At 33.6% G+C, this 14,537-nt stretch overlaps 1 protein-coding gene across 9 annotated transcripts in view; it reads right to left on the reverse strand.

Annotated features, from left to right (window-relative positions):
* The window catches only part of MICU3 (mitochondrial calcium uptake family member 3), a 51,598-nt gene that overhangs the window by 27,691 nt on the left and 9,370 nt on the right, over positions 1-14,537 (reverse strand). For all 9 annotated transcript variants that reach the window (XM_074541458.1, XM_074541455.1, XM_074541456.1 and 6 more), the window contains exons 2-6: positions 10,929-11,082; positions 7,463-7,494; positions 6,551-6,629; positions 3,129-3,176; positions 1,760-1,842 (exon numbers count right to left, since the gene is read on the reverse strand). In XM_074541458.1, coding sequence (XP_074397559.1) covers positions 1,760-1,842; positions 3,129-3,176; positions 6,551-6,629; positions 7,463-7,494; positions 10,929-11,082 — 396 coding nt within the window. The remainder of the gene's footprint in view (positions 1-1,759; positions 1,843-3,128; positions 3,177-6,550; positions 6,630-7,462; positions 7,495-10,928; positions 11,083-14,537) is intronic.

Genomic DNA, 14,537 nt, shown 5'->3' on the forward strand with positions numbered 1-14,537 from the left:
TCTATTTTCTTAAGGTTAGCATAGTTTATTTGAATCAATTAAGAAACCTCACACAGGAAATTAGGGTGTCTTTATTTTAAATAAATTGGGGCCAAACACTTAAATACATTTCACGTGTCTGTTTCACCCTTGATATTTTGTTCCATCTTTTTCAATAAGACACTGGGCTTTTTCTCATGTGTACTCACTGTATTTCTTCAAAAGCTCAACTACTGAAAAACGTGTGGAGATAAAATGTATGTCTTGTACACAAATATATTTTTCCAACATCTGATTCAATTCTTATAAAAGTTGTATGGCATTAATCATCTGTACTTGTTCAGTAGAAAATTAAGGCTTTTTTCAGTCTTCAGAAAGGTTGCCTAGACCATAAAATTTTAAATTTTAATTTCTAAAGAAATGTCAAAACATATGTTCACCATAACTGAGTGCTTCAGTGTAATCTCAGACAGCTGCTGCCAATGGACACCACCAATTTAGAGATCTCTGGTTTATGGTGCACATTTTTAGCATAAAGCCACACAGTTATCATAAACTCAGAAGCCCTAACTTTGAGTGGTCAATTTTCTGCATTTCCTTTTTTTAAAATGATCATTTATTTAGAATGGCATTAATTATTCCTCCCATTTTTTTGAAATCAGAAAATAAATTAAATGAACATAAATCTAAAATAGCCCTTGTTACTGCAATATCATTCTCCTGAACTGAGTGTATTTTACTACCTGAAAACTTATGAAGTATTGAAATTTTAATTTGAATTATTATTGAATATAATATTGAAGATTTATCATTATAAAAATGAATATCTAGTGGATGATTTAGGATTTTCAAAGATTTTCCCTCAAATGCCAAATTATTCTTCATTTTCAAATCTCACCATCATGTGAATTTTTCTTTTGAAGTCTGGGCTTTTTAAAACTGTTTACATTTCTAACCTGAAAAAAAATATAAACTCTGCTTAAATAATTAATAAGATGAATTTAGAGAACTGCTTTTTCCAAGCCATAAACAGAGTAAAGCTCTAATCTGAAAAATACTTTCATTCAAATTAGTAATGTAACAAAACCTTGGATGCAACCAAACTCCTGCCAAGTTCTAGGTATCCTGCCATCTGTTCCAAAGCACATGGAAATCATTCAGGTCCAAGTCAGTTTCCCCTGCAGGAATATTCTCTGTAAAAAGAACTCACTGAACCCCACCTTAGCAAATTGCTTCAGCATATGGATTTAGGGGCTAAATTAGATATATGTACAGTATGTTTTATTTCATTACAGATCTTGTCCAAAACAGATGATGGTGTCACATTAGGTCAGTCAATATTTTCGGGTCACTTGTGATTATCAGCAGAATGAATGGCAAAGTGAGGTGACCATTAGAGCAATTAAATAACTCTGCTAACCATTAAAACATTTCTATTACCTTAATAGCCTATCTGTGACTTACAGCAGCAATTAGAAGATCCAGAATAAAAACGAGAATTAAGCATTTCTATTACCTTAATAGCCTATCTGTGACTTACAGTAGCAATTAGAAGATCCAGAAGAAAAACTAGAATTAAGCTTCAAAAATAATTATATACAAGACTCTTGTGCACTCTAAGAAGGAGCTTCTATTTTCAGTTCACATTATAAGAACTCTTTATACTAAATCAGGCAAATAAACAACTACATTCAGTGAAGAATAGTAGATTATATTCTCATGACTACTGACATCATCACATTAGTTTCAAGATTACATCAAAAACTGCAAACATACATACCACTAAGAATTCCTTTTTGTCCACCATTTCATTGCCATCAGTATCGAACATGTTAAAAGCAATTCGAAAACCTGCATGTGGCTCTGTCAAAAAAAATGCCAAACATTCAATTAGTTATTTTCTTGGAAAGAAAGCAAGTATAATACTCTAAGAAATTATTAGGTGTTCCTTCATAAAAGCCAGAACCTCAACTAATTTAAATCAGGATGTCTGTGTACATATTAAATGCAATGTAAAACAGTACAACCCATTTTATTCAAACAGAAGGCATGCTCACATAAGTAGAAATAGAACATGAAATATTCAAGAATAATATAAAAGAGTGTTAGTTCATGGATAGAGTCCATTTTATATTACAAACAGAAATATGCAGAAAATAAATTTTCTATGAAAACACAATGTTCTAAAAGACATTTTAAAAGATTTAGAAAAAAGGTACAGGACACTACTTCTGGTCAAAGTAAATGTTATGCTGGAAGAAACTCAACATTTTCTTGTTTACATGCTTAGAGCCATTGAAATTTGAGATCAGGTTAGAACTTATTTCTGAAACATGGAGACTTTGAAGGTAACTGTAAGTAAAGCCTTTAGGCAACATTTTGGGGATACCCACTGATTTGTACTATGAATGAATTACGGCCAAAAGTTAATTCAGAAAACAAAGAAATGATGGAAGAATCATTGACGCCATAGTGGAAGATACTAAGGGTGCAGGGTCAAGTTCCAGCTCTGATTCATAACAGGAATCCAGTTCATCTCCAAAAAAACTCCACTAATCAATCCAATAGAAATTATTTAATTACATGTAAGTGAAAGACAAGTAAAATTCTTTGCTTCTTGCCAGAAAACACCTATTAAAATATTTATAAAGTCTGTATCAGGCTCAGTTTAGGTTATTTTACTTCAATTTTTATGGGAGATAAAAGAATAATTTTTCAATTTTGTCAGTGTTTCTGAAAGAAATACTTTATATTTTACCACTGACTCTTTGATTTTGCCCATTATGCACTAATTGATGAAACAAACCAGCAAAAATGTGTATCTTTCTGTTCTCCTTGTATTAATTCAGGAAATTTAGCTACAAATTTTGCAGGAATTTCAAGCAAGAAAATAAATTTAAGCTCTTAAGTGGGGTTTAGCTGGAGCTTATGGCACAGCTTCACCAACAGCCACTAAAAGGTATTCTGGATAATAATGCATTTAAATAATGCGTAACACAAGGTTTCAGAAGGCAAAAGATGTTCAGAGTGACATAGAGATGCATGGTGTAGTTTTTCTATATGCAGGGATGGGAAGTGTAATTTAACACACAACAACACATCCAGAGCTTTGATATTGTAAGGAATCCTTTATCTCCAAAAATACTTACTTGTTAAAATACATAAGAGGAATAAATATTCTGTGTAAGATATCACACCTGAAGACAAAAACAAACAAACAAACAAAAAAAGAGATGTCATGTTAGTTTTACCTTGTCTTCACATCCTAAACTTGAAAACATTAAATCTATATATAAGGAGAATTTTTGTACACGTGCATATGCATATTCATGCATGTAACTATTTTTGGTCAATAAATTATTGGTCTACAATATTCATCTATGGCTTGGGGGTTTTTGTTTGGGCTTGTACTTTAGGGGAAGAGTACATTAAACATGGCAAGTAAATTGACCTTCAGTGGAGCACGGCGCATTAAACAGAATCTGGATAGACTGTTAAAAGCTAATATAAATTATGTATTCAATTTTCTTTCCAAAAACCCCACCAGTAATTCATAATTGAACACTATGAAAACATTTACTTTGAGAAGATTCTCAACATGCTTCCTCCTGATCACACCATTTGAATACAGGTCTTGACTTTATGAAGTGTTTTTTTAATACATGTGCTGTATTAACTGAAAACTTGATCTCATAGTTTTTTTCTTTTTGCAAGATTACAAAAGGGAACCACACTGTGGAATGGCACTTCCTTTTCTCTTCAGAAGTGATTAAGGCAAAATTTAAATTAGAGCTGAAGTTAATACCCAAAGAGTATGTCTTGTACCATAAGTCATACTCATGCTTTCTGGGTCTGGAGCAAGGGGTAAAGAGACAACCTTGCAGAATGTCCAGAGCAGCAATGAAGAGAAGCATCTCTTAGCTCAACAAGAACAGAAAACAACAGCTTGCAGCTCTCCCAAGAGCCTTTAGCTCCAATGACCTTTGAGGCTGAACTAGGGAAAAATTGTTCCTGGTTTCTAGCAAATTGGTTTTGTCTGTCCTCCAAAACCAGAAGTGTTAAGTCAGTCCACAATCTCAGATTATTTCAAAAGAGTGAAAAGAGAAGTATTTAGTTGCCTGAGAGTAAAGATGTCTATCAGCTAGGATTTTCAAAAGTTGCTGGCTGTCTCCTTGATTTCAGTCCAAGTCAGGTGCAAAAGATTTTCCAAAAACAGCCACATCTTTGGATGTTTAAATATCTTATTTTAAAATCTGACTTAACTGAAAACGTGACAAACTAGGTAAGCAGTCATCTGATTTTTTTTGCACTGAAAAACTTGTACAATTAAAACTAAAAGCAACGTATCATTCATGTGGATTTTACTTCCACTATACTTCACATCCCATCTTTTGATCCAAGAGCAAATTTAAGTCTTCAGAACCAGTATTTTATTATTGCTAGTAGATACAGTTAGGAAAACTACTATGATTTTTTAACACTACCTACACTTCTCCTCAATTTACACATTATTGAAGATTAGTAATGATTAAATATAGGCATTTAAGTAACACATGCTCTATGTTTTATCTTCTTGATTTTATACAGCAGCCTGCAGAAATTAAGTTTTCAAAGGCCTGCTTGAATCTGTTTGGACAAGCACCTATCAAGAAATCAGATACCTCAAAGGTTCTCATTCACTGATGGAAAACATTGTTTAATAGCCAGTCAATAAATGTAAATATATATTTATTTTGTTTTTTGATGGCACCTTCCTTGCTTTAAAACAGGAAGAATGTGCAATTGTCAAGTAGTCCATCACAGGTATGAAGAAAGCAATAGAAACAGCCCTGAAAGCCTTCTCTCCTTTTGTTTGTACTGGCAGACAGATAGTTCTGGTTGATTGCTCTGAGTGTTATGGGAGAGAGGCTCTGAAATGATGATTGAAGGGAAAGAAAAACTTACACTAGGATCAAAAGAAGAGAAGGAAGGCACTCAAGGGAAAAACATAATAAAAGCTTAAGGTCAGTGGGCATAAATCAGAGTGCCTCAGCTGAATTACATAAATCCATGGCAAAATAAATGCACATAGTCTTTTGCTAATTGCTTTGTATGTGCATGTTAAAAAAAATTGTTAAGAAACAAAAAAAGTAAAGACTACATTATAACTACGGAGACCTGAATTCTGTTATAATTTCTTTAACCAATTTACACTATCAGTCATAAGACCCATCATATTTTCTTATACTTTTATAAAACTGGGCAATAGAACTCACTTTTTCATAAAACATGCTGAAAAGATATCCAAGTACTAAAGTCTAATACTAATGTTACCATCTTATTTTGACAGTTTGAGTCCTATGAATTCCATCAACTTTTGCAGAACTCCACTGGCAAAAAACTGCAATAAGATACTGTTGAATCAAGACTACTCATGTTGCAGACATTTTATTACAGCCTTAATAAGCAACATCTAGCTACATTTTTAACTGATACTGTACTGATCTAACAGATTCTGAGGTTGAATTTTAATGCAATTAATATATCAAAAGTCAGCTGCATACTGCAATTAATATATTTATGCAACTAATATTTCAGAAATCAACTATATAGAAAGCAGCCTAGAGCAAAGAAGTACACTGAAATACAATGCAAAGATGTGCCAATTTCTGCCTCTCTGTGAGTGTTGGCTGTAGACTCAGGAAAAAAGAGTGCCTCCATGCACTAGAGAGCCTCCTTTGAGAGTATGTCCACACTACTTACTCCTTGAATAAATCTGAGCTGCATTTGAGTTAAATTAACCAATTACAAGCATATGTTTGATTGGAATTCTGCTGCTGGAGTGCTTATTTTAAACACCCATAAAGTGTCCTTTTATAACAAGTACTTGTGTTTGCTTTTGAAAATATTTCAAATGCACCACCACACCTTTGCCACTCTCAATATAAGCAAAGAAATATGTAGATTATTTATTATAAATAGCTTTTAAATGTCTGTAAAGCCATAATTGTTTTATTTCCCTATGTTTTTTTGTTGTGAAGTGATAGAGCTTATTAAGAAAGAAAAAAATACAACCGAGGAGACGGACAGCGACTCTTGGCTCTTCACTTACCGATGGTGTGAGTTTTAAAAGCTATCAAAGCCTCATCTGCAGAATTTAAAGGAATATATAACATTTCTGAAACTGTCTCTGTGCTGTGTACAAAATGCTTTTCCAGTGATATAAGATAGCACTACTGTCTTTAGAAATAATCACATTATTGAACCTATTGAAAAGAAGTAAAAAGATACTGCTTCTTTACTGAAGTAAAGAAGTCTATAGTCTGTCTATAGTCCAAATATCATTCATGGCAACAAACTGAACCTGAAATATTCAAACATTTGCTTAACAAACTATGAGTCCCCAATCACTTAAAGAGGTTAGTTAGAAGCTGGCATCATTAAAACACTGTAGAGATTACATGGAACTTTTCCATGCTGTAAAATGCAGAATGCAATTTCTTTATTTTTGAAAATTGGACTCAGATTAAAGAACATCATCACAAAAAAGTTAATAGAATGGTAATTTGGTTAAGGAAAATAAATTCTTCACCTTTCTCATTAAGATTACGGAAAAGTTTGGATGATCCTTTCCAAACCGGTGGTGTCTCCATAAGGATCTGATTCAGTTCCTAAAAAATAAGGTTTAAGAAATTTAAAAGCACATATTTCAGTATTTAACTAAGTAGTTAATAGATAATGATTAAATTCTAGGATATCAATACAAAAGACAAGAAACTGCATGCAAATCTACCAGAGACTTGAACTTCAGTTACCACAATGATTTTGGAAGTACTCAAGCACTCCATAAATTTTTGCACACATGATTATTGCAAGAATTACTCATCTGCATGAATGCTAAGTTTTTGCTGAGCTGGAGAGAGACATGCAATGTATTTCTGGCTGAAATAACTCACCACTGGTCATACTGACTGAAGCCAAGGATAAGTCCCCCTGGATTTCAGTAAGGTTTTCATACAAAATCTGAGCAACTGTTTTAAAACACTCGACCTGAACTAAAGAAAACTTCACCCGTGAATACGAATGTACTTTACTTAAAATGCAGGGAAACAGACAGGGGCTTTTTGAACTTATACAAATGAAAAAAAGAAAAAAAAAAAAGAAAAAAGAGGCCCTTAAACACCACAAAAGGGAGAGAGTGGCATAAATATTTCAGGCAGATTTGGATACACTTATTACATCTAGACACTAAGAAATGCAGTCAGGTATAGACCGAGGGAGAAACTGACAGATGATTAAATCAGTAAATTCACCAAAACAGGCACTGCAGCTAAAGTATTTGAAATTCTGGATTCAGCTGAGGTTGAAGGGACAAAAATTAAAAAATTAAAGTTCCTTTAATGTATCCTGCACCTCTACATTTACATCAAAAAATTCAACTACCAAAATGTAGTTGAATTTATGGTTATAATGGTTATAAGACCACACAGGAATTGTTGCTCACCTGCTTTGAAAGTGATCGCCATTTTTTAGCATCTGCAAAAAAAGAAGTTGTTATGAATGCACAGGAATTTAATTATGCCAATGTTGTGCCATAAAAATTGGGCTACATCTATACTGTGTTTTCTACACAAAGAATTATTTGCCTTACTTTATGAGTGTAATTGTCTTTATGATATTACAAAAACCCTTTAACTTAATACATACCTAAAGTCCTAACTTCAAAGAACCAATTCAGATGTAGTTTTTAATCCAACTCTGCTTCAATGAAGGAAAAGACCTTCAACCTCCAAAATATGGCTATATTTTAAGGATTTAAAACATTTAACAGGAAACAGAGGGCATTCATGCTAATCCCTGGTAACAATATTCTGAAATTATTATTTAGCAGCAGTAGTATTAAAATGCAAATTGTAAGGAGACCTGGATTACAATTCTTGCTTCATGGACCACTGATACTTTTTAAAGCAAATACAGAAAAAAAGCCTTTGAAACTACACCAAGTGCTAAGACACCCTTCATCCCTTCCTACTACCTCACATTCCTTTTCCAGCCTCTGTCAGGCTCAGTTCTTTGGTAGCTGTAACTGAACAAGAGTTGTCCATAACCATTCAAGAATTCAAAACTTAAGGCTCATCACCACATTCTCAAGACAAATATTTGTACAGATTCAATATTATGATAAGGCATTGTGAATATTAGAATTCACAAAGGTCCATAAATTAGCATTTTATGTGGTCAACTCCATAACAAAGTTTGGTAGGTAAAGGCTTCCTTTTGTAGAGCAAAAGACACATTGGTATTAGAAATCCTTTACTCATAATGAACTTCATGCACCATTAAATAATTAAAACAATACACAAGCTACCTACTATGGTCTTCCATCAATTCATGGTTAGAAATTGACTGAAATTTTAATTTTATATCTTGGTAAAGGTTTACACCAAGACTGTTGACAAATCTCACTCTAACTATGGTGAAGTTATATCATGCAACATCGTAGCATGAGCTAACAGATTTTTCTTACATCTCAGTATCAAGCTAAATTTACTATAGTTAGCACAAAGGGGAAAAATATATTTCATCTTCTCTTAATTTGCTTTCTCAATATTTAGCATATATTCAGATTATAAAAATGTATCAATAATGACTCTTAAAAATAATGTATGTTCCCAAATGAAAGCCTGCACCATAAAGGTGGAAACAAGTTAATGACAGCAAGTCATAATAACAAGTTAATTTTTTTTGCAATAAATGTCTGGAGTAAAAAGTTACATTTTATAAAAGAAAACACACTCTTGCCATATTAGTTAGTGTTTAATCAAAAAAAGGAAGTGAACACCCTCTTGACTTTTGTAGGGTTTACATGATTTCTAAAGTTAATCAATCACAATAGACACACTCACTCCATCACAAATATCATTCAGGCCTAACATTATTAGCTTTTCTATAAAGCAGACATAAAGAGCTTCTATAATTGTACTTCAAAGGGAATTTTTGCTTTTTGACAAAACTCAAGACCTTTCTAGTCTTCATTCATAAAAACCCCAGGTATACATTCTTTTTTTATTATGCAAAATATAGATGGTATAGTATGTCTGCCTGAATGGACCCAATCATATACAACTTGCAAGTTATTTATAAAACTATCCCAAAAGTAAAAAATAAAATGTTTAGAATGCATCATTAGAAAAAATCTTTCCTTAAAAGTACTACTTTCAACAGAGCAAGACAGAAAATTGACCTGCCCAAGAAGAGAAATGGTACTTTGGCAATGCTGCAGTACAAAGGTTAAAATTACCATAGTCAGAGATGAGAAGCTGGATGTGGCAATCTGTGGGTCATCTATTTCAGCTATTACTTCCTATTTATCAGCCTTCTGTCTCAATTTCCCAGACCACATGACCTGCACGAGAATGAAGTGATCTACTTCTACTTAATTGTAATCCTTTAAAATAGTTATGTCAGCCATGTAATCTCTGATACCACAAAACCTAAAAGACACCCAGGTTAGTTTTGCTTTTGGTCTCAGAGGTGAACTGGATGAACAGAAAGGATTTTGATAGAAACAATGTTTGCGACACTGAATTCAGAAGGGTGCCTGACTGTGCAACTCCAGATCTCTTCTCCTTTTCCATGAGACACACAGAATGTCCTTATGAGCTTAATGATTTTTGGTTTGATTTTCTTTTTAAAATCTAAATACTTGCTTTGTGAGAGGAGGAAGCAGAAAATTCACCAGCATGGAAAAATATTAATAGCAAACCATACATATAGTATGGTCTAGCCAATAAAACTATCATAAAACAGAGTTAAACCACAATGTTTTAATGATGTCCAGTATATATAGCACAAATGTTTCATGACCATACACAGTGAAACCCAACTCCACACTAACAAAAAAGGGACGAATTGAAGTTGTGAGCAGAGGAAATAGATAAAAAGTGCTGATATGTATTTGTATTAACTTGTGTGATAAGCAATCTGCTTCCTCTCTTTTAACTGCAAAGCAAAAAAAAAAAAATTGCTTTCTGGTAAGAGTTTCAAAGTTTTGCAAGTTTTCACCATCTAAGCTCTATCTTCTGTCTTCACTGTTACAATGAGATTATATCTTTATTCAAAAGTTACAGAAGTTTTGATCACTGATGTGCCATGACTGAATTCTTTACTCTTGTTTCATTACTGTTAACAGAACAAAAGGGAAAAATCCAACATCTGCACAGAACTGTAAGAAAACTTAAGGTGGGTGATTATACATGTCACACCTGAGCAAAGATATTCCCATTCTCCAGAAGTTCTGTGCTGCTACCAATGCACTGCAAGCCTGAGGGCCAGGAAATCAAACTAGAGCAAAAAGGGATCACCTTACTATTTAGTCACTCTTTGATAATTAAAGCAAAGATTTTACAACAAATGACCTAAAGTTGATAGTTAATTTTACATTAATTAACATATAGTACTAACACTGGCAATGTTTAAGTGTAAAAAGTTGATCCCCCGGGGGACTATAACTCTGACTCAAAGCATGTTATTTATCATGTTATTTATCATATTTCTAAATATGATGCAGTTATATCTCATTTTAGCCTTTTAGAAAATGTGTATGTTGCCGGGTTACAGAGAAACTCCACAAAAGAGGAAGCACGAGTTGTACAGCAATGCAGGCCTGCTCAGAAAGAAACTGTGTCAGTGCAAATGGCAGAAATTAACTTGCCATCTTTCATGACTATTGAGCTGTTTGCAACATTTCAGACAAGAATGTTTAACTAGCATACAGATGTTTACAATCTAGTTACAATCAGGACACTCTTTGTACGCACTTGGACACAATTAAAATTCTGAAGATGCAGTAGCTTTCTACTACAACCAGAAACAGAAGCAGGAATCAAAAGCAAATGGGAAAAAACTATAAACCACAGACATTTTCCCATTTTCCCTGGCAGTTCTAGCATTACAAAGCTCCTGCTTACGTTTGGGTTCATCACTGGTAACAGCCTGGATGAAGTCGTGTGGAGTCATGTACAGCTGTCCTTCAAATTCCAGACTAGCAAACCTACGAAACCGTTGCTCCCGCGGAGTTGCATAAAGGTGTAAATCTTCCAGGTCTGATCTGCTGTCTGTAACCTTCAAAGACAGAAGGACTCAGTTTCAATCTATGGAAAAGGTTCTGATTTACAATTTTTTATTTACTATTTACAATTGCCACATTCACCATAAAGGAACTGTAACTGTAAAAGTGATAATTCATAAAGTCAAACATATCCAAGTATTTTTCTATGGTAAGAGTTGAAACTACTATTGGGACTTCACTGCTATCATTTTCAGTCTTCTACAACTTTAGCAACAATCTTTGGGTATTGAAATTGGTGGTACTACCCAACCTCAGAAGAAAAAATTAAAATATAGAGAATTTCAGCTCCTAAATCATAGAAGAAGGGGAACTTTAACTCAAGGAAATCATTGTAACTTCAGCAGGCAGACTTCAAACAACTCTGCCAGAACTACTTCAGTTTTCTGATAGTTCCAGAAGAGAACAGAGTAATATTTTTCTATATTGCTTCTTAATATAGAGGGCAGCTGTTGATAGTAATAGGCCTCCGTAATATGATCCAGTGTAAAGCTACCATATCTGTGGGAACTGAAGAAGAGAAGAGCATAATTATAATTCCAGAGTTACAAAAGTATAATATAGCATTAGGTTCAAATATTATGAGAGCCTTGTCAGGAGTTTCTGGTATATTTCCCATTCAGCTGATTTAAATGTAAACTTGGTAGCCCAAAACTGTAAATGTTCTAAATTCTCACATCCTTCTGTGGCACTGTCAAACCTATAATAGAAAATATGCTACTGCTATCTGAAAACTCTTTTTAGACCATAATGAGGCAAATTCCTCTGTGGAATCATTATCTTGAAGAAAATGTAAGGATCAACATTTTTTCAGAAATGAAGAAACCAAACCCAAACTGATTCCTAGAAGGAAAAGCAATCATATAGGTAACTTCTCCCATTATGTTGAAATAGGAATGCAGCATCTCATCAATGAAATCTCCCAAGTTGCTCATCATTCCTGTCATTTAATACTGTATTCGTAAAATTCTCCATCTGTCTAACTACGGAACACAGAATTTAACTAATATTATGGTTTCTTTTAACAACTAAGAAAACCAACATATGTACTTTATTTTTCAGAGAGGCATCTGAACCCAAACATAACTTGTAAGATGTCTGCAGTGGCTGTCCACTTAGAGATAACTGTTCTCATATAGAAACACAAACTGGCTTTCCAAAACCTTTTTAAGAATAGATTACAGATTTCAGCAATTAGAAGCAAAGACACATTCATACTGAGTAGTCAAAGATCTGGGCTCACTTTTCTTCAGCTTTTCAAACAACATTCTTAAACAAAAGATTGGTGAGACTACTGCAGTCAAACTTGTATGGCCTCAGTTGTAATTAGGAGATTAAATTAGACGTGTAGAAATGAAACATCAAAAATTAATGTGTCTAGAAGAGGTCAAACACTTTCTATTTGGAAAAAAAAAAATGTTTTATAGGGAGCCTTACTACTTAATAGCTTATCTAGGACATTTTAACCAGCCTTCTATAAGGACAAAAGACTATTGACTGTGTATTTCTCTTTCTGTATTTCTCTGTCTCTAGTTCTTTTGAAATCATTGCTCCATGTGTGTATGTGTGAAAATGTTTTGTTTCAACAGACGAACTTGTCAAAGAAAGTAAGATTAAGAGAAAGGTTGATACAATAATTTAATTTTTAGTAGACTGTTCTAAAAATATTCTGCACTCCTCCTTGAGAAGCAGCTCTAAACCCGGGCTCCATGTTTTTTATAATTTTCAAATGATTAATAATTAAATATAGGGAGAAAAAGACAGTCTAATAGCCAGACCTACAAAGTCATTTTAAAATGACAGAAAGAAGCAGAATTATTTTGTAATGTACCCACATGCAAGACAAAATATTTCTGTCCTACCTCACTGTTTGAATATTTTGGTCTTACTGATCCTTCAGCAGTCCAGTGGCATTCAAACTATGCATTCATGTGGGAAATACACAAGTCAGTTTTTTTGATAGAACTTGTAGTGACACAACTGATTATCCCTGTATTTGAAGTTTAATAATCTATCTCTTTTTTTGAAATGTATGTTATCACTATTAAGAAACATACTTGTGAATACAGTCAGGTTGTAAACACCAGTAATAAAGCAGTATTTCTGCAAAGTCAATTTTCAGAAAAGAAACAGCTTCCAGGCCATATTACACACATTGTATGTATACTAAATTGTAGTCAGTCACAATCAATCATACACAATCACAGAAATCTCCAGATAATGTAACTCTCAAATATAATTTCAGTTTTGATCACTGTCAGTACTTAGAGAGCATGTTGAGATTCTTGGCTCTCAAGAAATTCTCACTGTCTCAGGTACTACTGCTTAATATTTCGCTTGAGACGCTCAGAAAAATATTTGCTAAATTCTCAGACACATATTTCAATATTATCTTAAGGACTCTATGCTACTACAAGTAGAAAATAACATGCTGCAAACATGGAATTTTAAAGACATGCTTAAAATTTATGCATGTCAGTACTCAGGTCTGCAAAGCCTTAATTTCTGCCTTGTTTTTCAATCCAGTTTCCCTCTGACTATATAGCAATGCCAGTATTTCATGCTCTGGCTCAAAATCATGGTAACCTGATATGAATATTGCCTGCTCCCACAAATAGGAGTACTGCCCTAAAGGCGGATAACTGCATGACCTTGCTCTGGTGCTTTATGTTCACTTTTCCAAGTGTCAAACTGCATAAGGGAACTGCTCTGACTGAGAACTTTTCTATTGGTGGTGTTATTTTAAAGTCAGATTGATGCCTGGGTCTAGCCCATGAAAACAGTTATTTGTTTCAAAGCCTAGGCCACAGGAGCTTGCAGATTATGGAAAAAGAAAATACTACCTGTTCCAGCAGCAAGCTCCACCTACTTCAAGTGAGGGAAATGGTGGGCTTAAACATGATTTTATTCCTAGGAGTAAAAACACCACTTTATTTTGAACTTGGTGGTTTTATCTGAAAGAATCAAAACAACCTATTTCAGCTATTGATCCAACAGGAATCCAAAAAAAGGTAATCAAAGCTTAATACATATTGGATCACTGGTCCATACACTAAATGCCCAAATAAAAGCAAAGTTTGGCTACAGAAGACTCCAGGCACACAATCAGCAAACTGACAAATAAAACTTTCTTTGGAAATAATATTATTTTTAATCCAAATTTCTTCTCAGAGCTTTATTGCTTCTATTACACTTAATAATTTATGTATCATACAGAACATTTTCTCTTGTAAAAGCTGTAATTACTGAGAAGTAACAAATATTCTAATTAAAAAACAGGACATTCTAAAGTATTACCTCAATTTGCAACTTCTTCAGGCATTCATTTAAGAAATTGATCTCAACACATAACAATGACGCATCTTCTGTTTTCCTCAACATTTGCAAATGATAATGCAGTGATCCAAGTATGAAAATCTTAGTGACACTACCAATTGCTCTTGATTGATTT

This window comes from Zonotrichia albicollis, chromosome 5, assembly GCF_047830755.1.
Source record: "Zonotrichia albicollis isolate bZonAlb1 chromosome 5, bZonAlb1.hap1, whole genome shotgun sequence".
NCBI lineage: Eukaryota > Metazoa > Chordata > Aves > Passeriformes > Passerellidae > Zonotrichia > Zonotrichia albicollis.